Source organism: Mauremys reevesii, linkage group 10, assembly GCF_016161935.1.
Source record: "Mauremys reevesii isolate NIE-2019 linkage group 10, ASM1616193v1, whole genome shotgun sequence".
NCBI lineage: Eukaryota > Metazoa > Chordata > Testudines > Geoemydidae > Mauremys > Mauremys reevesii.
The window spans coordinates 16,995,510-17,020,965 of NC_052632.1; the positions used below are offsets into that span (position 1 = coordinate 16,995,510).

The 25,456-nt window shown below is 40.2% G+C and overlaps 1 protein-coding gene across 2 annotated transcripts in view; it reads right to left on the reverse strand.

The window, feature by feature from the left end:
* The window catches only part of EFL1 (elongation factor like GTPase 1), a 152,244-nt gene that overhangs the window by 31,652 nt on the left and 95,136 nt on the right, over positions 1-25,456 (reverse strand). For both annotated transcript variants that reach the window (XM_039490942.1, XM_039490943.1), the window contains exons 16-17: positions 12,902-13,033; positions 7,095-7,242 (exon numbers count right to left, since the gene is read on the reverse strand). In XM_039490942.1, the coding sequence (XP_039346876.1) occupies positions 7,095-7,242; positions 12,902-13,033 (280 nt within the window). The remainder of the gene's footprint in view (positions 1-7,094; positions 7,243-12,901; positions 13,034-25,456) is intronic.

Consider the following 25,456-nt stretch of genomic DNA (forward strand, 5'->3'; position numbering starts at 1 on the left):
CTGAACATCACTCTCAAATACCCAGGAGGTTTATATAGGTTCATTGAAAGGGTAGCAAGAGGACTAGCCAAGATTTCCTGATTTGGGTTTAATGAAAAACAAGTTGCAAGTGAAAAAACACATGCAATTTTAAATGGTACTTCCATGGACTCCTTAATCTTCTATGTTACTGTAGTTGTCAAAGAAGTTTCCAAAAGAGTTTTCACACAAAGGAAACAATCAATAGCAAACAACTATGTCAATGAAAAGTTAAGGTTGCTCTGCCTTTGCAGAATGTTGAGTTGAGCAAAAACTCAAATTCTTGAAAACTTGGAAATGCAGTTAAGGTTCCTCATGCAATCTTACCTCTGTCCCCTTTCAGCAATACCCCAACATGCCCCTTTAATATATATCATACCTTTACTCTGCCAACTCAACAGCTATACAAGCTCTTCACTTTCTTTTACTGTTCACTCTTACCCACAGGGCTCCACTGAAAACTATTAAAAATGGTGGTGTGGGGGCTGGGGTGCTCTGGCAATGCCGGGGGTACAGGAAAGTTGAGGTACACTGGCAGAACTGGAGGTGCAGGGAAGGTTGGGATGCACTGCAGAGCTGTGGCGTGAAGCATAGTGTGGGGGGGTGCACTGTAGATCTGTGGAGTTCCAGGCAGGTTGGGGTGCCCTGGCAGAGCTTTGGAGTGTATGGGTTGGAGCTCACTGGCAAAGCTGGTGGTGGAGGTAGGTTGGGGTGTACTGGCAGAGCTGGGGTGCAGGGTGGTTGGGGTGCTAGCAGAGCATGGGGTGCCATGCCTCCCCTCACCTGAGTCCCTAACCCCCCTCATCTCCCCTAACATCCCATTTCTTTTCCTCCTCTCATTGTAACCCCAAATCCCTCTCCCTCTAGTATCCCTTCCTCTACCATCTAACGCCCCTCCTCTCCCAGAAAGCATTCACATGTCTAATTATTTCTCCCCAAAGTCTTTGATTACATTCCCCTGAAATGAAATTGCCACCCATGACTCTCAAATTGTAGCAACTTCCAGCCACTCAGTCCAAAACTCCTTCTCTCCTAGGTCAGGGCTTGTGATTAATTTCTCCTTAGTTATGTTAATTGAAGGATGATTTCACAGCCATCTAGAGGTCTGTGATTCATCTAGTCATTAGTACCTATGAGGTTAACTGTACAAAGTAGCAAAGTGAAACTGATTTTGGGGGGGGGAGCCCTACAACTCATGAACAACTCAGTCAAATAACCCCAAATTTGGATCACTAATGCTACCACAAACGGGTACACCAAATTTCAAAGCAATCAGAGTAACCATTTGGATTTTAGAGCACTTACAATAGTTAAGCTTTAAATCATATAAAATGACAGGAATCACAACACTCTGGCAACCACTCTCAGTTTGGGTCCCTGTTGCGTGGTAGGAAGAATCAAGGAGAACAGAGAGACATCTGTTTGCATCTGAGACAAATGCTTTATACATGATAACTCTAAAGAGACACAGATGGGTCAATACTACCTCCAGATGTAGTGAAACAAACAACATTAAGGCTATGGCTACACTACAGCTTAAGTCGACATAAGTTACGTAGCTCAGGGTGTGAATTAGCCAACCCCCCTGAGCAACATACTTACGCCGACTTAAACACCTGTGTGGACAGCACTATGCTGACAAGAGAGCTTCTCCCACTGACATAACTATTGCCACTTGCGAGGGGCTGGCATAATTAAACTGATGGGAGAGCTCTCTCCCATTGGCTTAGAGCGGCTACACTAGAGAGCCTAGAGCTGTGGAGCTGTGCCACTGTAAGCTCTCTAGTGTGGCCACAGCCTAAGTCTTTAAGTGCTTTCTAGCACTTGCACCTCTTTGGGGCAGAGATGGAGGCCTCTCTCCTAATCCGTATTAGATTTAGAGATAAAATCCAGTCTTTCTAATTCCTGGCACTGCGTTTTCATCATTAGGCTGTTCTAGAAACTTTCATCAACAACTAGGTTAAAATAAAAGAGGAGAGACAATATAAAGCACAGGACTAAAAGCCAGAAAATCGAGATTTTATTTCCATCTTTTTCATAGACTTCCTGCGTCACCTTGGGTAATACCCAATCTATGCCTCAGCTTCCCATCTGTAAAATGGGGATAATTACATCTTAAGGATGATGTGAGGCTTAACTTTTTACTGTTTGTAAAGTGCTTTAAGATACTTGAAAAGTGCTACAGAAATGAAACCACCATAAAATAGAGAGAAAAAAATGTTAAACATTAACTGCAATAGTGAGTTTCCTGGAGAGATCTGATATATTAGTCTATAAAGTCAGCTAAATAGGAAAGAAAATAAAAGCAATTACTAAAACTTTGAAACATGGATTCTTAAAATTAGCCTCCTGAATACATATTTAAGCACTTGAACAAAAGTGACTTGATTTTTCAAAGATGTTGAGCTCTCAGTGGCTTCGATGAAAGTTCAGCATCTTTGAAAATTAGTGCCCTTTTTTATCTGAGTCTCTAAATATATAATTAGAAAACTAAATTTTGTTTTTCAGATTTGAAAAGTTCGACTAACAATGTTACATCATAGCCTCCATTATGGAGATTCTGTTCTGTGAGACTCAGTCACTCAGAAATTCCTTTTAATCTCCAGACTTTTAAGTATTTTTCTGCACATTCCCACAGATATAGGCCAATTTCCTTTTAGATCCATTCTTACTTCCCTCAATATATAAGATAAGGTTTCAAAAGTGACTACGTGACTTAGGAGCCTAAATCCTATTTTCAAAATCTGCACAGGTACTTAGGAGGCTAAGTCTCATTGAAAGGCAATGGGACTTACCCGAATTTCTCCTGGTTGTACAACAGCAATTTTCTTAAAAGAAATTGTTCCCAGAGTTCAACTAACATTGATTAAAAGAGACATACAGAATATCTTAGAAAAGGAAAGTATTACAAAACTGTAGCAGAAAACAGTCAAGATAATTTTTTGCTCCTTTCTGCATTTTGGGGTGATGTAGGAGGGGAAAATACTATAACAGTTATATTTTGAAAATATTGTACATTTAAAATCACTGATCCTCACATCAACCTTCTGAGGTTGGCAAACATCTCTGTTTTACAAATTAAAATACTGTTTGTCAGATAGGAAATCGGCTTTGGAAATATTACCCTGATCCTACCAACACAGGTGAATAAGAAAGTAAAATATTTGTGTGTAAGTGACTACAAGACTGAGCCCTTATATCTGTCAGGCTCTGAAATAGTAGAAAGAATAAAAAGAGTGGAAAGAGTTGAAAAAGCTATAAAAATGTTTTCATGCTGAAGCTTTCATCCTAAAGTTTATTTTTCATCTACCGTACATATTATTTTGGATTATGTAATAAGAAAGAGAAATTAACACAAAATACAAAATAAATAGGGATTATTTTTTCTTAGTGTTATCTTCTACATATTGTTTTTTAATTAGAACCTTAGTCATGAATAACAGTGAGAATGAAATTTACTGCTACGGTTAAGCTTACATGACTGTTTCTATTCTGACTTTTTTTCCAGTCAATCATTCATAAAACTTTTATCTTGCATAGAATCATAGAAGATTAGAGTTGGAAGAGACCTTAGCAGGTCATGTAGTCCAACCCTCTGCTCAAAGCAGGACCAACCCCAACTAAATCATCCCAACCAGGGCTTTGTCAAACCAGGCCTTAAAAACCTCTAAGGATGGCGATTCCACCACCTCTCTAGGTAACCCATTCCAGTGCTTCAACCCCCTCCTAGTGAAAAAGTTTTTCCAACCTAGACCTCCCCCACTGCTACTTGAGACCATTACTCCTTGTTCCGTCATCTGCCACCACTGAGAACAGCCAAGCTCCATCCTCTTTGGAACCCCACCCCCCTTCAGGTAGTTGAAAGCTGCTATCAAATCCCCCCTCACTGTTCTCTTCTGCAGACTAAATAAGCCCAGTTCCCTCAGCCTCTTCTCATAAATCATATGCTCCAGCCCCCTAATCATTTTCATTGCCCTCTGCTGGACTCTCTCCAATTTGTCCACACCCTTTCTGTAGTGGGGGCCCCCAAAACTGGATGCAATACTCCAGATGTGGCCTCACTAGTGCCAAATAGAGGGGAATAATCACTTCCCTCAATCTACTGGCAATGCTCCTACTAATGTGCCCAATATGCCGTTAGCCTTCTTGGCAACAAGGGCACACTGTTGACTCATATCCAGCTTCTCGACCACTGTAATCTCCAAGCTCCTTTTCTGCAAAACTGCCACTTAACCAGTCGGTCCCCAGTCTGTAGCAGTGCATGGGATTCTTCTGTCTTAAGTGAAGGACTCTGCACTTGTCCTTGTGGAACCTCATCAGAATTCTTTTGGCCCAATCCTCCAACTTGTCTAGGTCACTCTGGACACTATCCCTACCCTTCAGCATATCTACCTCTCCCGCCAGGTTAGTGTCATCTGCGAACTTGCTGAGGGTGCAATCCAGACCATCATCCAGATCAGAAACTTTCTGAAACTTTCTAGAAGGAAACTAGAAACTTTCCAGTTAAAGTTTCCCAGGCTTGTTTTTTGCTCAAAAGGCAATTTTTATCTTTTAATATTCAGCAAAAACAGTTTAGCCTATTTTCAGTAGGAGAGTAAAGTTTAACACAAGTACAAGTAAAAACTTTCGCCATTATGAAAACAATTCTTGTGACTTAACTACCTCTAGCTATTTTGCTTGTTCAGAATGTTGAATGTTCGTTAATAGCCCTCACTGACGGCCCCTTTGGGTGATCTGGTGAAAAGTGCATACTGAATCATACTTACATATAACCTACAACTCAAGCTGTATAATAGAGAGTAATAGTAAAAATGTGTATATATCACCTAATTTTATAACTTTGGGCCATTCCAACTGCCATAAGAATCAAATGGGAATTGGCTTTGATAGGAGTCAGAATGGGCCCAGGGCTCTAAATTAGCATCATAGTAATAGCCTCATTTCCTGAACTGCGCCTAAGGCAGGTTGTGCTGCTGGTTTAAAAGAAAACGAAGCGTAAGTATGTGGGTGCTGACAACATTACTAATAAAACACATTGTAGGCCTTGTCTACACTGGTGGTGGCATGTCCGATACGTGTAGCTACATGCCACAGTGAAAAACAGGCTGTGTCCACACCGTTGTGTGGAGCCACAAGCAAGGGTGGCAAGTTTGTAGAAATTTTGGTGGTGCCCAGAACCAGCCCTCCAACTCCGCCCCCCCCAAACTCCGCCCCTACCTGCCTAAGGCTCTGGGCAGGTGCAGGTCCTGGGCTGGGGATTAGGGTGCAGGAGGGGTGCAGGCTTTGGGATGGAGTTTGGCTGCTGGGTGCAGGCTCTGGGCTGGGGCAGGGGGTGGGTGTGCAGGAGGGGGTGAGGGGTGCAGGCTTTGGGACGGAGTTTGGGTGCAGGCTCTGGGCTGGGGGTGGGGGCATAGGAAGGGGTGAGAGGTGCAGGCTCTGGGAGGGAGTTTGGGGGTGGAAAGGGGTGTGTGGGAAGGGGTGCACGCTCTGGGAGGGAGCTTGGGAATAGGAGGGAGTGCAGGGGTGAGGGCTGTGGGACTGAGGATGAGGGATTCATGATGCAGGAGGGGGCTCAGGGCTGGGGCAGAGGATTAGGGTGCGGGGGGATGAGGACTCTGGCTGGTGCTGAGGTGTTCATGATGCAGGAGGGGGCTCAGGGCAGAGGGTTGGGGTGTGGGGTGAGGGCTGTGGGGCTGAGGGGTTCATGCTGCGGGGGAGGCTCAGGGCTGGGGCAGAGGATTAGGGTGTGAGGGGATGAGGGTTCTGGCTGAGGATGAGGGGTTTGGGGCGTTGGGGAGGCTCAGGGCTAGGGCGGAAGGGCAGGGTAAGGGCAGCCTGCCTTGCCATTAGGACCCTGGGGCAGCAGACAGCAGTTCTGCCGAGAGCCGTTCTACTCTGGCAGCACAAGCAGGCAGGGGAGAGGCGCCACGCTGCTTTCTGTCAGGCAGGGACGCGGCGGGGGCTGGGGGACACGCGGGGGTGTGTGTGGAAGGCGGGGGCTGGGACCTGCTCCAGGCAGGGACGCGGTGGGGGGGGGAGGCCCGCGGGGGCCGGGGCCCGATCCAGGCAGGGCCGGGGGAGAGACCCAGCTCCAAATATTGCTGGAGCAGGGCACCCGGCCCTGAATATTCCTGGTGCCCGAGCACCGCAAATGTATATAATCTGCCGCCTATGGCCACAAGTGGCAGTGAAAGCCTCTGGCTGCGGAGAGCTGCTGGAGCCTTTTCCTGCTGCCTCTCCCTGCTGCCTGAGTCTTTCACTGCAACAGGCAAAGGCTCTGTCAACTCCTTGCTATTGGAACCTTTCCCTGCAGTGGGGAAGGACTCAGACAACGGGACTTAGACAACTGCTAAAACTAGCAGCATAGGTGTGGAAGCAGGGGTTGGGTGTGCAGAGAGCCATGTAGGGTAAATATCCTAAGGTTCTGGCATGCCTTTAGTCTACTTGCCTAAGCACTGCCTCATCATCTACACTGTTATTTATACCCGTGCAAGGGGAGCTGTGCAGTGTATGTACACTACACATCATCGTAAGTCTAGACATAGCCTTAGAGAAAAAGTCTGAGTCAGTTAAGGTCTACCAGGAATGAAAATAGTGTTAGAGTAAAAAAAAGAAGAAATAAAACAAGATATATAGTATATGGGAAATAGCATAGGTTAATGCAATTAAAAACTGGGAGCAGAGTTAAGGGTGCATGTGCAGCCCTAGGCTTTGTCATTTCTTGACTCTAGAGAGCTGAACTCTGAAACCTAACCATTTTCCTAACCATTTTTTTTTGGTACAGAATGTTTACCACAATTCAAAATGGAACTCTGAAACTATTGCAATTTATGACTTCTATAGAGAAATAACCTGCCAAAAAGGTGTTTAAGCCATGCATGAGTAGGAAGTCAGTGGCATTTTCAGCTGCAGATAATTTTATAGCTATTAAAATTTATATTTATGATCCAACAGTAGTGCAAAAAGTCTTGGCTAAGGAGGCTTCAACCTCACCAGAAAATAAATCACAGTTAACTGATTGAGAAATACCACACAAAGCTCTTGAACCTGAAATATTTATTTTTTCCCCTCCTAACCTTTCTTTCAAGTCATCCAAGCAGCGCTGGAGATGGACTTCTCCTGCTGTAACTAATACATGCTCTCCTGTCTCCTGGATTAAAATTTGGACACATGGATCAGCTTGGTTTAAAAGTTTCATTCCTCTGACCAACTGAGGCATCTCACCTAGAAAGATAGAAATAAACCACTCTTAATAAACTACTACTGAAGAAACAAATATTTGTATCAAGACATATTTTGGGGTAAAGAGAAAAATGTAGAGGATACTTTTTAAGACAGCACCAACAGAATACAGAATAAGTCTGATTAGGGGAGGATTAAAACATTTTTTTTATCAGTAAATGTTGGTAAAAGTTGATTTCATCGCATGCATTCAAACCAATGAAAAAATATTATGATGATCAAAATTTACAGACAGACAAAGTAAGAAAAATGCTGCTTGAAAACTTAAGAGTTTGATTTGAGGATATCTACTTTGTGTATGTTGACAGTTTGTGCTTTGGCTGTTATAAAGCTTTAACTTTTTGAATCTGAATATTTACTGTCATTAAATGACTATAGTCTGTCCTACCTATAATTTCCTGCAACTGAAAATTTAAATAAAAATAAAAAAATAAACATCAATATTATCTGTTGAAATTAAATAAAAAAATATAAATTGATTTCTACCCTAGCCAAGTTTAGCAACACTGAATACCCTGAACTCAGTCCTGAGGTTCTGTCTTACCACTGATTATGAACTAAGTAAAAACTGATCAAGAACCTCAGGATCTGGCCCCTATTTGTACTGATTGTCAAAAGATAATATAGACAATGCTAAATAGATACATTTTTATTTGTCAAAAAGTAACACCACCATCTTATTTACTAAAAGCTAATTTAAACTATTCTTATTCCTATTGCACATACACACAAAAAATGATTTGCAAAAAACTGGACTTGCAGACCTATATGATGCTACAAAAAGTACTCAACAGATTTAAATAATACTGTATCATCATTACTAATATCCAAACAGAGATCTTCCAAAAGCACTGCTGAAAGGGAGTAAGACTGAATGAAGCACAGAATGGATTTAAATACACAAACTGGAAAATACTGAGAGCTATCAAGCTGTGATAATCCAAAAAAGGGAAAACTCCCCCAACTATGAGATTTTCATTATTTTGTATGAAATACATAACACAATTTTTAAGAGGAAGATGCTTTAAGAACAGAACTGTCTTAAAATTAATAGAAAATTAGGGAATAACCCTCCAAATGAGTGAGACATGGCATGTGTATGCTGCAGTTGTGTGGAGAGTTTTTTTAAGTAAGTACTTCATATGTAAGTAGATTTTCACAATGTAATTACCACAATTGGAAAGCTTTAATTGTTTTTCACTTTTCTTATTTGACAAACCAGGCAGAGAATACACACCGATTTTCTGTGATCAAATGTTCATATTCCAAGGAAGAGTTTGACACCCTGTTTGTTGTTTGCTCCCAGAGGTTATTAAAATAAATATGACTTTACTCATTTATGCTAAGTTCATAAATGTACAAGACAACGTGGGAAGCTGGATAAACTGCAAAAATGGAAAAAAAAATGAGGGGGAGTTTCTTCAGGCCATATGCCCTAGGATTGCAGGTTTTTGTTCAGCGTCTTCAGCAGTTGACTCCTCAGGAATAGATAAGTAGGTAGGCTTGTTTTGAGAGCTGATGGAAATTCTACATGAAGATTTTGACATGGTGTGCAGGACTTGCACCCAGTGCAAACATTTACAGGGACTGTTATCAATAATTATATTTATTATTAACAATAATTTTATCCAAATTAAAAAACAGCTGCCATTTCTGAGCAGATTAAAAGGAAACTTCTTTCTAAAATCATCTGAGTGGTAACTGCTAGAGGTAAACAACATTACTGAAATTGATTTGAACGTCTTCCTACCAAAAATACTTTGCAGGATGAAGTAAGAGTTTTACACAAGATAAAGTCTTCATGTGTTAGTATAAATGGATTAACGATGGACCCATCCCTAAACTCAGTGGATCTAGAAAATTTCAATCCTGAACACTTGCAAAATTGCATGAACACCTGCAGGATGCATGGGATGTTCTTATCTATTACACCAGGAATGGGGAACCCTTTTTGTATCGGGGCCATAGACCAACTGAAAACAGAAATGGTGGGCCATGCACGTTAAACTCACCTGCTGGGGAGGGCGCCGAGACTCAGCCTCCTGCCTGCAGCATGGTGAGCTGGCACTCGCGCAGCCCCGCAGTGGGGTGGGGAAGGGAAGTGGGGCACCAAGATTCGGAAGCCCCCCTGCCCCCCGGCTCCCCTGTGGTGGGGAGAGACAACGCTCATTGCTCCAGCCCCATGGGTGGGAAGCCCCGAGCCTCGGCACCCTGGGGCTGGATCCGCAAATGCCAGCTCACCCAGCTGTGGGGGGAAGCCCCAAGCCCTCACTCCCCCCTCACCCCTCAGGTGAGTTGAAGTGTGGGGATGAAAATGAGCAAGGGGCCCGATCTGGCCCGCAGGCCATAGGTTCCCCACCCCTGCATTACTCAAAACACTGGAACAGTCAATGGTACACTGACCAGTAATTTGTAACCCACTAACCCCCCTTTTTGTCCTAGGACTATAGGGGTGTTAATAGGCCAATTCACCTTGAATGGTCCCTTAGAATATGTGCTAACTACTTATGCTGAACTATTTGTTCAATCTTGTATTTAGCTGTGATTCTCTCAGTACCTTTCTCAGACCTGAAGAGCTCTGTGTAGTTCAAAAGCTTGTCTCTTTCAGCAACAGAAGTTGGTCCAATAAAAGATATTTACCTCACCCTCCTTGTCTCTCTAACTGCCCAGTAACACAGTCCAACCCTAATCTGCAGAACATGTAGTTTTAATGTTACAGAAAATTTTGTAACTGAACAGAAATTATTTTGATTCTGTCAATATTTCAGCAACAAATGGAAACTGGACAAATTGAAATATGATGAGATTACAATAAAAGTATTCTTCAGCAAAGAAGTTATTCAGTTGTAAGTAAGGTTGTAAATGTATCAATAGACTAATGATATACCATAAAAAAACCACTGCAATGTTAAAAACTCAAAGCCAGGCATGTTTACATTTAACAAAACACAAGGATTTTGAAAGAACAGAAATAAAAAATCCAAATATTAGGTGGTTCCACAGCTGTGGAACTCTGAGGATAGAAAATTCATCAGGAGCAGGGGTACACAATCACAAGTTACCTACAACTGCCAATCTATTGAGGACCAGAGATGACTGGCTCACACAGTCCACAAAGAGAGGGTGAGGCCAGGCCATTCAGGAGATATGCTGATTCAGCACATCAGGTCAACCTTCCCTGACAGGATTGCAATGGTCGGACTTTAAAGCTATTGCCCTCTCCCCCCAAGCCAATTGTGGGAGGGAGGAAGCTCATATGGTGCTGCAGGAGTGAATCTGGCCCACTAGCTCCACTCAGCTTTATGCATGCATTTTTGTTTGATATGCAGTTAGTAACTATTTCTTTATTCAATTTAAAAGCAATATACCCTCTGTCTAAAGATAATGCAGGCATTTCAAAGATCAGGCTTAAGTTTTACGCCCCCCCCAAAACGTAAGTTCTACATGTACAACAACATAGTTATCCTCTTTGGTATATTCAATGATGTAGTCCTCCCAGATGATCTGATAGCATACTTCTCTTTTTAGGTCGCTGGTATGTTGTCTGAGTTCTAGTATCAGCACAGAGTCATCGCTAAATAATTCTGTTACTAATCAGATTGCACATTTGAGCTGAAAATACACCAGCAATGTCTAATTTGAAAGTTAACAACAGTTTTAAAGTATATTAAAAAACCATGAACTAAAGGGCGGCCAGCGCATCCCTCGGCCCGTGCCGCTTCCTGCAGCCCCCATTGGCCTGGAATGGTGAACTGTGGCCAGTGGGAGCTGCGATCAGCTGAACCTGCAGATGCTGCAGGTAAACAAACTGGCCGGGCCCACCAGCATCTTTCCTGATGGGCCACATGCCAAAGGTTGCCGATCCCTGGTGTAATGGGAGATATGTCAGGCAGTGACAATGACAGGTAAATCATAAGACCTTAAGGTTATTTAGCTTACCATTTACATTTTCTTGTTTTCCTTACTGCAATAGTCATTATTTTAAGATAGACACAGGTGAAGGATTGTTTGTTTAGACTTATTTTTTTGTATTGAATATTTTAAAAATATGAGACACAAGTGGGTGAGGTAATATCTTTTATTGGACCAACTTCTGTTGGTGAGAGAGACAAGCTTTCAAGCCACACAAAGCTCTTCTTCAGGCCTGAGAAAGGTACCAAATATGGTATGCCTAAAGAGAGGAACTATCAAACTTAACATTGTCAGCCTATGATCTGGGGACCAAAGGGGAAGAACATTAATCTCAGGCTATGGCTACACTTGCACTTCAAAGCGCTGCCACGGCAGCACTTTGAAGCGCTAAGTGTAGTCAAAGCGCCAGCGCTGGGAGAGAGCTCTCCCAGCGCTGTCCGTACTCCACCTCCCTGTGGGGAAAAACGTACAGCGCTGGGAGCCGTGCTCCCAGCGCTGGGGCTTTGACCACACTGGCGCTTTGCAGCGCCGCAATTTGCAGCGCTGGAGAGGGTGTGTTTTCACACCCTGCTGCAGTGCTGCAAATTTGCAAGTGTAGCCATGGCCTCAGAGTGTTCATAATTAATCCCTTTGTGATCCAATGGCTGTCTTTCTTAATCTTTGTCACAGCACTTTTCTTCAAAACTTTTCTTCACAGCAGTAAGAAATGTGTCCGACTCCACATTAATAAAATGAATAAAACACAAGTTCACAAAAATACGTCACAAGTTAAAAAGTTCTCCAGTTACCATTAATTTTGGTGAGTGCATGATGCTATAAAAGTGAAGTACACTTGTCTGGTTCTGTGCATTATATTTTCAATATGTAAACATAGGATGAAACCCATGAACCATATGGATTTTAGCTGGAGTTTAATTCTTTAGGTCCCCCCACCATTTGTCCCTACATTTATTTTGGGGTATATTTGTTTGAAGTCCTTTAAACTCAGCTTTAGCTTGGTAATCACATTTTTTTTCCAGTAGCTGTGACATTTATTCTGTTATTGAAGGGGTTGATTTAGATTTCCAGTAAAAAGTGTAACTTTAACAAATAAAAAAGTCATACATACATCATACAGTAGCCTTCTGAAAAGATTTTTTTCTCTTCTGATTCCATAGAAACTAGAGGAATTGGTTTATATTCCTTTTTAGTATAGCATAAGTATGACTAAAAGTGATATTTTAAAAAGATGAGTCCTATGTCCCATAGTTCCAATGCAATTTTAAAAAATTGTTAAAAATAATGTGTCCTGATTATGGGGCAATCCTGTAAATACTTATGCAGATGAGACGTTAATGGGACGAAAACCCTTGTACAAGGATATTTTCTCTTGGAATGTAAATAAACTGCTATTTGGTAAAGACAAAATTTACTGTTCAGAAATATCTGTGAGCTGGAGAGAAGGTCATCCCTCCAAGGAAAGCTTCTGGCTGTATGTATGCACATGTAATATATGCATATGATTGTTTTTATCATTTATTATAGCCGTTTCCAGAAACGTGTACCAGTATCAATGCCTCCTGTAGGACTGGGGCCATGAATAACACCACATTTTATACTGAAAAACATGATACTCCCCTTCCTGCTTAAGGAAAAAGTTTATATTCAAAGACCACCCTGTCAAAACTTCACTTATAAAGCTATTCTTCAAAAATGAGTTTCACTTATAAGAGAAAAACTAAACTCTTACTTGGATGTTTTGGTTCAACAGCAACTCGCACAATAGGGGTAGCTTCAAAGTTGAGAGGTGTAAATGGTGGGCAAGCTGGGGACGTTGATAAAGTTGCTGACTTCAGTACAAACTCTTGCAAACCTCCTATTCCTAATAAGCACAGAAAACAGAAGTTTACAGGTATAAAAGAGGAAAAATTACCATAATAAAGTACAGTATATTTTATCAAAATTGAATAAAAATTACCTTACCCTCTCAAAGCAATACTAGAAAAAAAATTATTCTGATTTCAACAAGGATGTGGCAACAAGAGACTTAAAAAAGTTCTTACTGTTCTTACAAGACATTTGCTAAGCTACCTTTACACAATTTGGATATGAGAAGATTCAGTTTGGGGTAGGGAGATCATATTTTCTGGCCTCAATACACACTGACTTCCCTTTTTATTTTTTGAATGAACAATGTATATTAGATACAGATTAAGAAAGGCAGGCTTTTAAACACAGTGATACATGCTAGAAAAAGGATGAAGACTTTTCCTCTAATATTCCAATTTTTTCCCTTTATGTGAAGTTATTCTGTGGTGGTTTGACTTTGCAACATGAAATACTTGATTTAACTTGACACTGAGTCAGTGAGTCACAAGGTCTTAACCTAAAACATTGAGTCCTGTTGGAGAGGATGAAGGGAATTAGCCCAACATTTAGTGATTAAAAACAGAAAAACCACAGAGGAGACAAATGAATAACAGTTGTACTTATGTAAAATAGCTGTTGTAAATACACATTTAGTTTTGGCTGCCAGGTACAGTATGGCTGGTTCATGCCTGCTGCCTTCAAATTATAAATATGAGGAGCAAAACCCCTAGCACATATGGACATTATTTATAACTCACTAGTTATAGCTGTAGCAATGACAACCTGACATAGTAAAAAAATGGCAAAGGTTATATAGATAAATGCAACCATTTTTAATGGTTTTACGACAAATGCTCATTGAAATTTTGAAATTGGAAACATATCTGAAGATGAGAGGGAACATTAATAATACACATACCCTTAATAACTAAGGATTTCAGAAACAAACCTCTTAAACTTGAAGTTCTCAATTTTAAGCAAGTGTAGGATATTAAATTTGAACGTGTAGGATGAGTGTGTGCTCCCCTTTACAACAGACCTGCAACGAAGTATGAGCAGAGCAATGCTTTTCTTGAGCCTTCACTGTCACAACACACTTATACTTTTTTTTTTTTTATTAGTCTGGTAGACTTGAGGCCAGGCCCAGAGTTGGTCTGTTCTCACATCACCACCTTGGCCTGAGCTATTGCATCTCTAGAAAAGCCAACCCATCGTGGAGTCAGCATCTGCAGCATTAGGCTGCTTCTACAGCTCAGAAGGCTTCATTTTTTGGCCAACTGGGTACATTGTAACTGGAAATGTTACTACTTGGGGAAAACCTGCCTCAGAATAACTGGAAGTAATAGAAAATCCAAAAGTTTAAAAATAGCACAGCAGATGCTATGAAGGAAAAACTTCTTCATAAACAGATCCTGCACCTGACCTATGACCTGCATACACCACTTCTTTTTGCTCATGAAATGAAAAACATACACTGGACCTTCATCATTGCCAAGAACTGAGCCAACGGATGGTCAGTTTATTCTGTTCTTCAGCTGGAAAATAAATAATGATGTACAGGGAAGTGAGCTGCTTCTTTTCATAGCACTATATGAACCAGAGGAATCAAGTTACTAAATCTGTTATTTCAGATTAAACTTACCTCTTTGCTGATGTATATTAGAGTATAAAAAAGAATCAAGTAAAAAAACTAACAAGGCACAGAGTGAATGTGTATTATATTGGCATCTGGCAATACAGTCAAAACCTGTCAGTGTTTCCATCAAAATCCCAGTATGAGAGGTTTATAGCTTTGCATGCTAAATTACAGCATGAAGCAATTAGAATAGCCAACTCCCAACCCAGATGTGAGTTTTAATTTATTTAGTGTGGCCAATTTCGATGTAAATCTGTGCAAAACCTATAAAGATACAGGGGATTCAGATGTTTTGCATGCCTAATAGATTTCAGCAGGACTTTGCAGATTTACAGGTGAAATTTATGTGTACCAATAAGGTGATTATGAAAGTATCATTTTCGATGCATAATATTTTAGTACACAAAATTTTAATGATGGGAGTATATAAATAATTCCAATTTACCAGATAAAATGGGAATAAAGGGATTATAGTAGTTACATAGCCATGGTGAAAATACCTTAAACATTTAATCATTATGTTTAAACCACTGCAATGTCTATAAAGATAACTTATTATTTCAGATATTCTAAACAATACTCAATATATTAACAACAATTTGCATTATGGATACGTGGCAGCTACTCCTTAGTTAAGTCAGTAATTGGCTTTGCATTGTAAGACTGTTTTTGTTCCCTCCAGCACCTAACTTCATTAAAACAAGGCCATTTTGCCTGACAATTCTTATTTGTGATGTGATCATCTTGCAGACGAAGATTTTTGGGGACCAGAGGGAAGACAGAATTTGACAGAAAAAATATGAACTGCTTGAGAGATAAGAGTTTGAAAAATTATTGGTATTTTCCTTTTAAAAATGCTCACTACATTGTTTTGAATAGTCATCTCTCAAAAACAAACAGTCTACAAAATCTAAATTTGGTTAATTCAATGAAGAATTATGCCTTTTAGGAAGTTTTATGGTTAATTTTCAAATTATTTGGTATGATTTTTTTTAAACCACTCCAGTCACTGTGTTGTAGTTTATAAACTCTGCAGAAGTAGTGTGTGTCACTTAGGTCATGGTGTGATGTTCCCCTCTGGTGTTATCCGGACCAGTGATCTGCTGGGTCACTCCAATCCTTGACTCTGGGAGCCAGCCTTACCCGGCTCTGCTGTGAGAACCCCCATTCCTAGGCTGTTTTCACACAGCCTCTGGCATGTAAGGTGCTCCTTGGATTGTGCAACCAAATGATACCAGCCAACTATCTCCAGTCCCAGACACAACCCTAGGAACCTCCGTCTTGCAGTGTCCAATTATGTCCGCTGGATGCTGCAAGCTTATATGAGTTTGTCAATTTAACAAAGAAATTGATATGGACCAGGCTCGTTATCCCAAGGGGAGTCTCTGACCCACTTCAAACCAAACACACTGCTTCAGGTAGAATAAACAAACAAATTTATTAACTACAAAGATAGATTTTAAGTGATATTAGTGACAGGCAAAAAGTCAGAGTGGTTACCAAAAGAAAAGAAAATATAAGCACCCAGTCTAAACTCTCAACCCTATTAGACTGGGCAACATCTAGATTAAGCAGTTTTTCCTTACCCCACTGGATTATATTAATGTAACACATCCTCATTTTATTTCCTAGCTGAAAGCAAGGGCTCAAAGTCCAGTTCTGACGGCAAAGAGCCCTATTCAGCAAACTGTTATTATTGTCCATATCTTTTCTCCTGTGCATAGTCCCACTGATGTTAAAATAACTACAGTGGGGAGTAAGGATATACATGGTACTGTTTGTAGGATCTGGCCCCTGTGTAGAAGAGTGGTACCCAGGGATCGGACAGGAAGTGTCCAAACAGGAGGTTATGTGAGGACACTACAACAGAACAGTCACTTCCCTCACTCTGTCTTCTACTCTGAGGTCTTGTTTACAGTAGAGATTTCAACCATTGGAGGTCACCTACTGGTGCAGCGGCACTAATGCAAGCATCTGCTGACGGTAGGGAAAACGACTATAAGCTGCCTTTGCTTTGGTACAGCTGACCCCTGCTTGAAACCTGGGTAAGCTATGTCAATATAAATTGTGGCGTATACTGGCCTTTTTACTAGAGATTTGCACTAGTGCAGCTAAGCTGGTGGCTGGCCACTAGTTGCTGAAATTGGGGACCATTCCCAAATTGATGAAGTCTAAGGAGCAGGTCTGGGAAGGCAAACAAAAGAGTAGACCACAGTGCAAAAGCATTACAGCTCAGTGGTTTGAGCATTGGCTTGCTAAACCCAGGGTTGTGAGTTCAGTCCTTGAGGGGGCCATTTAGGGATCTGGGGCAAAAATCTGTCTGGGGATTGGTCCTGCTTTGAGCAGGGGGTTGGACTAGATGACCTCCTGAGGTCCCTTCCAATTATGATATTTACTAACAAATTTACTCCTCTTTGGTTTTGCTGATACAGACTAACACAGTTACCACTCGAAAACCTGTTATATTTACCACATACGAAACTATTTAAGAATTTACCTTGGCAAAAATCAGGAAAAAATATTTGTAAAGGATAACCCAACTTCTTATTCAAAATAAGACATACTGATGCCTTTTGAAATGGACTGTATCTTAAATGTCATCTCTGACCATAGCAGAGCTGCTCCATAATAATTTGTGAATACTATATGTGATGTTGAACTGGTTATTGGGATATTTATTTTATTAAGATACTGGTTTAGTTTAATTAAGGAGCTATGGGAAAAACAAGCAGGATGGGAACGGATGGCTCAAGACAAGCCACTTCTCAGGAAACACTTGAGAGTTGTTAAGACTCTTGGAAACACAAGATATGAGAAGAACTGTGGCACATTTAAGAAGAAAAATCCCCTCAAGAGATCAGAGGAATTGTTTGGGGGAACTAGACTGAGATACATGAAACCCTACTGGGGGAGTCTCAAGAAATTAGGTCTGCCTAGGTTACCATCAGGGGATAGGTTTCAGAGTGGTAGCAGTGTTAGTTTGTATCCGCAAAAAGAATGAGGTGCCACAAGTACTCCTCGCATCAGGGGATAGGAAGCCTGTCAGTAAGATAGGCATGTGTGTTAAAATCTGGTGTTTTAAAATCCTTCTTCTCCAAATGCTTTGTTCCAACTGAAAAACAAAAAATGCTTCTGTGTTAAAAAGACAGTATGATCACTATGTACCACTGATCACAGATGCTCAAAGAACTTCAGATATACAAACTCAGTCAGACCTGCAGAGTAAGATGCACAGGGTATTTCAGCACATGGTCTAAGAGTTATTATTATTTATTTGTAATATTGCCACTTTAGGCACCCCAGTCATGGACAAAGCCCCCCCTTCCCCTTGTGTTACGTGCTCTACAAACACAAAACTTAAAGATGGTTCCTGCCTCAAAGAACTTACAATTTAAGCATAAGAGGGGAGATAACAGATGGATAGACAGAAGGGGGAGTACAAGTGAGACAAGAAGTGTGGTAGATCTGTGGAATTCTACCCCAGGTTAGTTAAGGGTAAGAGGCATCACACCTGAGAGGATGTATACAGGGAGTCCAGAAAGGGGACTTGGTGCATGTTGGCCTAGCAACTGTGACATCATCCATAACAAATACAGCCAGGCTTTTTAATATCTGGCATAAAGGGTGAGATTTCAAAAATGCTTAACAGTGGCCTTACTCTTGTCCTACTGAAATCAATCTTCTCCAGAACTGCTAGCTGAAAGTCCTACACATTTCTGGCTGTTTTTAAAATGGATTTTTTTTTGGTTTTCAGCTTTTCAACCAAAATAGAATCAAGACAGCAAAAGTTTTTGATGCAAACAAAAAATCCTGTTTTCTTAAAAAATGCTTAGTGGAAAATAAAATAGATTTTTCAACCAACTGAACTCAGAAGGCTAACCATGCTTCAAAGAGAACCGTACAGAAAATAGGGAAGGGAGAATGTTTAAAGAGGATACAAACTAATGTTTTCTTTTGGGATTGGATCATTTTGATTTTAAAGCAGTTACATATTAAGAATACAATCCACATAAAAGTGTAACTACAACCTCATTTTTTACACAGGCTCTGTTCAGATTGGTTTGGCAAACTGTTCACATTGTCCTGAGAAAGTGAATTTTAATGATCATTAGAGATAGTATCTTTATAGTGGTTACCAACCTGTGAGTTCAAAAGAAACACTGGATTAACATAACTGCCCTACTATACCGACCATGGAATAGGGTTAAGGAAAATGCTGGAAGCCCAATCACTTGTACATTTAAAACTAGTCTGAACAAATCACTAGCAAATATGCAACAGGGAGCAAACCTGCACTGACAGGAATAGGAAAGACCTTGGTTAATCTAATCTATTTCTATTATAACTATTTGTATTAGTAGCTTCGAGCAACAAATCAACGATGTGTGTAGTTGCATCACTTATGTTCTGGCCAAAGTATGAAAAATAAATAATGATGTGGTTAACAACAAAAGTAAATAGAAGTGCCAAGATATTACGGTTGAAATTTTCAAAGTGGTCTAGGATGTTTAGGACGTATCTTTATTTGCTTTTTGGTTCTGTATTTAGCTGTCACCCATCACACTTTACACAAAACAACTGTGACCTTTAAAGGTAAAGTACACCTTTTCAACAGAACTCAATTGTCAAGATATGGACACATGATAGATATATTACAGGATACAAGTAATTAATCTCTCTTGAGGTGAAAAGAATTAGTATGTTCCTTCTAGATGCAAGAAAATGCAGCAAAGCACAACGCTATTAGAAAACTATTTCAGTCAGATAAGGAAATCATTTACTTTGCTGTGTGAAAACCAAACAAAACAAAATAAGGGCTGTTTAAATTTTAACCTCTATCACATTGTTATTAGTCTCAGCACATCAGTTCAGAGGATCTTTATCTACTCTCAGGGATGATATCACCACTTAAGGATCCTTGACTGCTTTGGAATGGAGACCTGTCATGTTTTGGACCAACACTTTAAGTGAACTGAGTAAAACAAAGAGCTAATGGAATAAGCTTCTCAATGAGATACTGTCTCCACTCAAATGTATCACTTCTTATCTATGCTGTTTGTTTAGAAAGATTAAGGCTTTATGACACACAAAGCCTTGGGATTGAAATGCTCCAGGCATACCACTCTGGTCAGTGAAGAAAGACTGAGTACTAATACTTGGTTCATGTAAATGGAGACATAAGATTTTCTGTAAATGAACAAAATCTTAAAACTAGTATTTATACCTCGTTTTGAAGGGTGTTTAAAAATAAAGGCTTTTATAACTCTTTAATACAGTACAAAAAAGACCAAAGTCGGTATTATTTTCTAAAATATAAGTGATTTATTTGCAAAGAAACATTTTGTAAAGAGCTATTATTAGAAACATCCATGATTACAACTGTCAGCAGGAGACTTACAATTCAAGCAAATCTGGGTTGAAAAACTGTAATTGACTCTTGGAAGTTCCTAACCTCTTTTCAAAGCACACTGTAAATAAACTTACTTATGCATAGTATTAGTTTGCCCAATATTGCTAATATCAGCTAATATTCATATATTTGGAAATAATATATTTGAGGCTTTCCCTATAAACATCCAGAAATCTACCTCATTATTCTCCTTTAAATCCCTTCTTAAAACTCTCCTTTGCCATAACGTCTACAATAAAATGAACAATGTCTAGGCTGCTGGTGTGCTAATACCACTGCCTATCATGCCAACCAGCGTTGTTTCACTGTTGCCTTGTACTCCCCTGTCTCCATCTGTTGCCTTTCATCTCATACTTAGATTGCAAGCTCTTTGGGGCAGGGTACTGGTCATGACACTGTGGCTATACAAATAATACATAATAAATAATAAGATGACTGCTGATGATATCTGTGGCATTCTGAAAATGTGTGATTCATAGAAAGCAGTAGATCCAGGCCTACAAGGCAGAAGAGAAGAAGATGGTTTCCTTTACTCTGCCCAACTACTTCCCTCCTCTCTTTTTGGAGAACAGGATTTCCTCCAAATCCCCACTTCTTGTGGACTACGGTGCAAGACACCTATTTCTGTATTTTCCATACACAAAGCAGCAACTGTGTTAACAAAGTCCACCTCAGTGCACTTAATTTACAATCATTTTACCTATTTCATTTAACTTCCAAGGTGACGATCATAGGGGAGGAACTCCACTGTCATTTTAAGAGACCTTTTTTCAGGGAGAAGAATGCTTTTGGTAAGAGAGTAGAAATTTGGTTTAAGAATCCGCCTTTCATATTCCAGGTATCCAAAGTTATTTTACAAAGCAGAGAGTTAAATAATGCTAAGCGAAGTGACTTTAGGCAAGTGAAGTAGCTATTACTGCAAAATAATAGTTCACATACAGCCTTGGACACCTGTTATGTCCTCAGATTCACCATGGACTCCAGTGAATCCAATAAGGGGTGCACTTTGGACATCTAAGGGGAGAATTTATTCCTTATACATTAGAACAGGGGTTCTCAAACTGGGGGTCGGGACCCCTCAGGGGGTCACAAGGTTATTAGATGGGGGGTTGCGAGCTGTCAGCCTCCACACCAATCCTGCTTTGCATCCAGCATTTATAATAAAGTTATATATTTTTAAAAAGTGTTTTTATGTCTACTGGGGGGAGGGGGAGGTCACACTCAGAGGCTTGCTATGTGAAAGGGGTCACCAGTACAAAAGTTTGAGAACCACTGCATTAGAATCTGTTTTACTAAGGCAAGGGTGGGAGTATTCGCTAGTCATGACACAAAGGCTATCTCTTAGTAGAGATTTTATCAACCTTTTTCCAATGTGGACACCTTTACTCCTATTTGTGATTGTCTGGACCACCTCCCTAATCAATCATGATCATATGATCCCTGCAGCAACTTCAGCAATTGCTAACGTAGAAAAGCAATATTAGAAAATTATTTATGTGTTCATAGCTGTTTTCAGCATAACTGCTTTGGTCTTTCTGAATAAAAAAGTTAACCACATTAGCTTTTTATTCTTCATTTCCTTTTCCCATCAGTTCTATTTCTCTCAGCAGGAAAAATGTAGAGCCCATATCATGTATCCAAGCCAGGTCTCTTAAAATCACCACAGACCACAGCTTTAGAAATCTTTGCCCTAAAGTCTTTCAAGAAAACTGATTTCTATCTCATAGAGACTGGTGACCAGAAACTTGAGTTCAATCTCTCACTCTAAAGAAACCTTAAGTCAGTGTCTCCCTAATGGTGGGCCATAACTTACTAGTGGGTCACATAAAAAAATTCTAAGTGGGTTGCAAAAACAAACAACATGCAGTTGGTGGGTTGCCTCACTAAAATATTTAGGAACCACGGCTTTAAGTCATACAAAAGACACCCAGGACTGAACTACATTTGAGGTGGGACTTGAACATATGCCCTTCTGGCCAGGGAGGAGAGAATTATCAACCAAGACAGTAGCTCAGCCATAATATATTCCCCCCTTAAGGATTTTGATACTGTGAGGGTGCAGTTGGTGAGTCGCCTTACTAAAATGTTTAGGAACCACGGCTTTAAGTGATTAGCTCAGCCATAATATATTCCCCCCTTAAGGATTTTGATACTGTAATGGTGCACTAAATGCAGAAAGCAAATGCAGTTGCTCGATTTTTATTGAGGTAATGAGAAATAAGACACAGAAATGCACGAAGACAGACATCTAAGTTTTTAGAAAAAAAATTGACAGTTCAAAAACCAAAAAGGTATATGTGCTTTCTAAAGAGCTATGTAGGTTCCAGCTAAAAATGAGAGTTTTTAAGATGGAATATTATAGGCGGAGCTAGTATCGCCAACTATTAAGGTTCCCTGACAATTTACATAAAGCCCTTTATTCAGTTGTTTTGTAATTTTTGACAAATTTTAACACTAAGGCTGAAATTTTCCATGCTGGGTGTGTGCCTCAGCCTAAATTTTTTTGGGGAAAATTTCAGACAAAATGGTTTTCATTTCCAAGGAAGAGGATAGAAAAGAATACATTTTGCTCATGTTAAAAAGTTATGGTGACTCTTCCTTGGAACAGAGCTGGTGCCTCATTAGCAGGGACTTCAACTTTGGCACGGGGTGTGTGACATTACACTCCATATTCTTCATAGAAATATTGTTATATGAATATGGCATAACTAAGATATATTTTGTTAATATGAGTCATGTGAGATATCATTGGAAAGGTTATGATTTACCAAATGTGATTATCCAATCTATATGCATGTATAATTTCAGTATCTAAAATTAGGAATATTGACTATGTAACATTACAATTGTGTGTGTACTTCGGAAACACCCACCAGACAGCAGCCTTGATGGGCCATTAGGAAGAAACAATAAGACTTTGAAGATACCAATCACCTTCCTTCCTGAGAAGCTGGGACATTGCTTTGACACTACAAAGTCAGGTGGTCATGTCACCTGGTACTAAACACCATCTTGGATTTCTAATGCTTTTCCAGTAAAAGGAGGGAGAGGTCAAGACTGGGAAACAAAGGGTTTCCACCTTATGTAAATTCTATTTAAGGCTGGGCAGTAAGTTGATCTTGGTAGACTCCTCACTGAATCCCCACCAAGGATGACAGCTGGAAAGATCTGAGAAATAAAAAAAACAGGTGAAGGGTAGAGAGAAGAGTTGAGTTCAGGCTGGAAAAGGGATCTGTTCTGTGAAAATGGTGTCTGAAGATTTAAGCTGCCAGCAGGGTAGCTAACCTTCAAGAATTTCTGCATCCTGCCCAAAAGCAACATTTAGGGTGAGAAATTACTTCTTAAACCCAGTCTCTAAGATCTTAAACTTAGTATACATGTTTTGTTTTATCTGCTTAGTAATCTGCTTTGTTCTATTTGCTATTCCTTATAATCACTTAAAATCTGCCTTTTGTAGTTAATAAACTTGTTTTTATTTATTATAAAACCCAGTTTGTGCAATTTATAACTGGTGGGGATGGCAAGAATTTGTGGATATCTTCCTCCACATTGAGGGAGGGGGTGAATTTATGAGCTTACATTGTATATATTTCTTTACAGTGCAAGACAATATTATTTGGGGTGTACTTTCCAGAGGGGAGCGGCACTTGAATGCTGGGCAATGTCCATAGTGAGCTATTTTCAGACTCTGTGATTCTACAGCTGGTGTGTCCCTACCTGTGTGTGCGCGCTGCCAGAGAGCCTGATTCAGCAAAACTGGGAGAAGGAGCCTAGGCTAGTGGAGCAGGAAGGCTCAGTGAAACCCTAGTACATCAGGTGGCATCCCAAAAGGGGGGTCCAACTCGTCACAGGGTGGACTTGTGTAATGTGCCTCCTGCAGTCCCCATGAAAAATCCAGCTAAATTTGGTCAAGTTATATGCCTTTGAAAAACTGCAATTCGCACATGCTCAGTAGAGATTTTGATTTTAGCAGTTAAAATCTCCAGAGTCTGTCCTCACTGACCACGCTCAAACGTCTCACACCTCTTAGTGCTGAACAGACTGTGCGTCAGACACAGACCAAATAAGCATACTTCATCCAGCCCTGGGTTACAAGGGTGAAGTTGGACTTTCCCCATAATGGGTTCTACCAGATGTTCCCGGGTGGGACTGGGCACTGGAAATCACAGAGTCCCTCTCTCTTGTGCTCTCAATGACACACACCCCCTCGCTGGCACCTGGGCACCACTGAGGAAGGAAGCTGTCTGATTTGAATGCTGAGGGGAGGGGACTGAGGCAGAGAGAGATTAAGATTAAGTATCCACCAATTCTGGGTGCCCAATTTGAAACACCTAGGATCTGATTTCTCCAAGTACGTGGCATCACATAGCACTTGATAAATAGAAAGAAGTACAGCTCCCATTGACTTCAGCTGCAGCTCTGAGTGCTCAACATTTTGGCAAATCAGACCTCATTGTATTAAGTTGGGCATCCAGAAAATGAAGAACACAATTAGTCATCACTTTAGAAAAGTTTGATGTAAGTGACTTGACTAGCATCACATAGGAACTCTGTTGCAGAGGCCAGAACAGAATCTATTTGTCCAGGGTGCTATTTAATGTGTCTTAATCATGAGACATCCTTCCTCTTCCTGCAATCCCCTGCTTCATTCACTATACACCTTCCATCTTCTGCAACAAAGGAGGCAAGGTCCTATGGCCAACAGCCTCCTCTACTACACAGCCCTGATTCATCCCCTGAACAGGGCTATTCTGTGCACTCAGTAAGGAAGAGGTGCTGTTGAAAAATAGTATGTAATTGAAGACTATATCATAATGCATAAACACAAGGGGCTGAATTAAGGTTGCACAGGAAATCTTGCTTTTGCCATTTCCTAACTTCTGAGTGCTTGACTTTGCGACATGAATGTTCTTTTAGCATAGCGCTTTTTGTGTTTAATTCTATATAAATCCTTTTCAGGATTAGAATAAGAACTAGGGAAGCAAATGTTTTTTAGAAAAAATACACAGAAATATGAATATTTCTTAAAACACTTTTAAGTGATAAAATGAATATATGGCAGACAATATGGAAAGCAGACATCAAAAGACATGCTGATGTAGTCAGGATGTTCTTTGCTGAAATATACAAATTTACTTTGAGAGTATAAAATCTGAGGCCAACATTACTTGTTAGTCCATATAGGTTTATTGGATTACATTTAGCTTGCTAAATATTACTAATAAAATACATAAAAACAGTCCAATTATATTTTGAATAATGTTTCCCCTATACTGACAAACACATTCAAGGAGCCTATGTAAACATTCCATGTGCCAAGCTGAGCTAATCTCTGTGGCTCAGAAACAAAGTAAATTAACTTGATTTTCAAATGGCTCCAGTTAAACTTC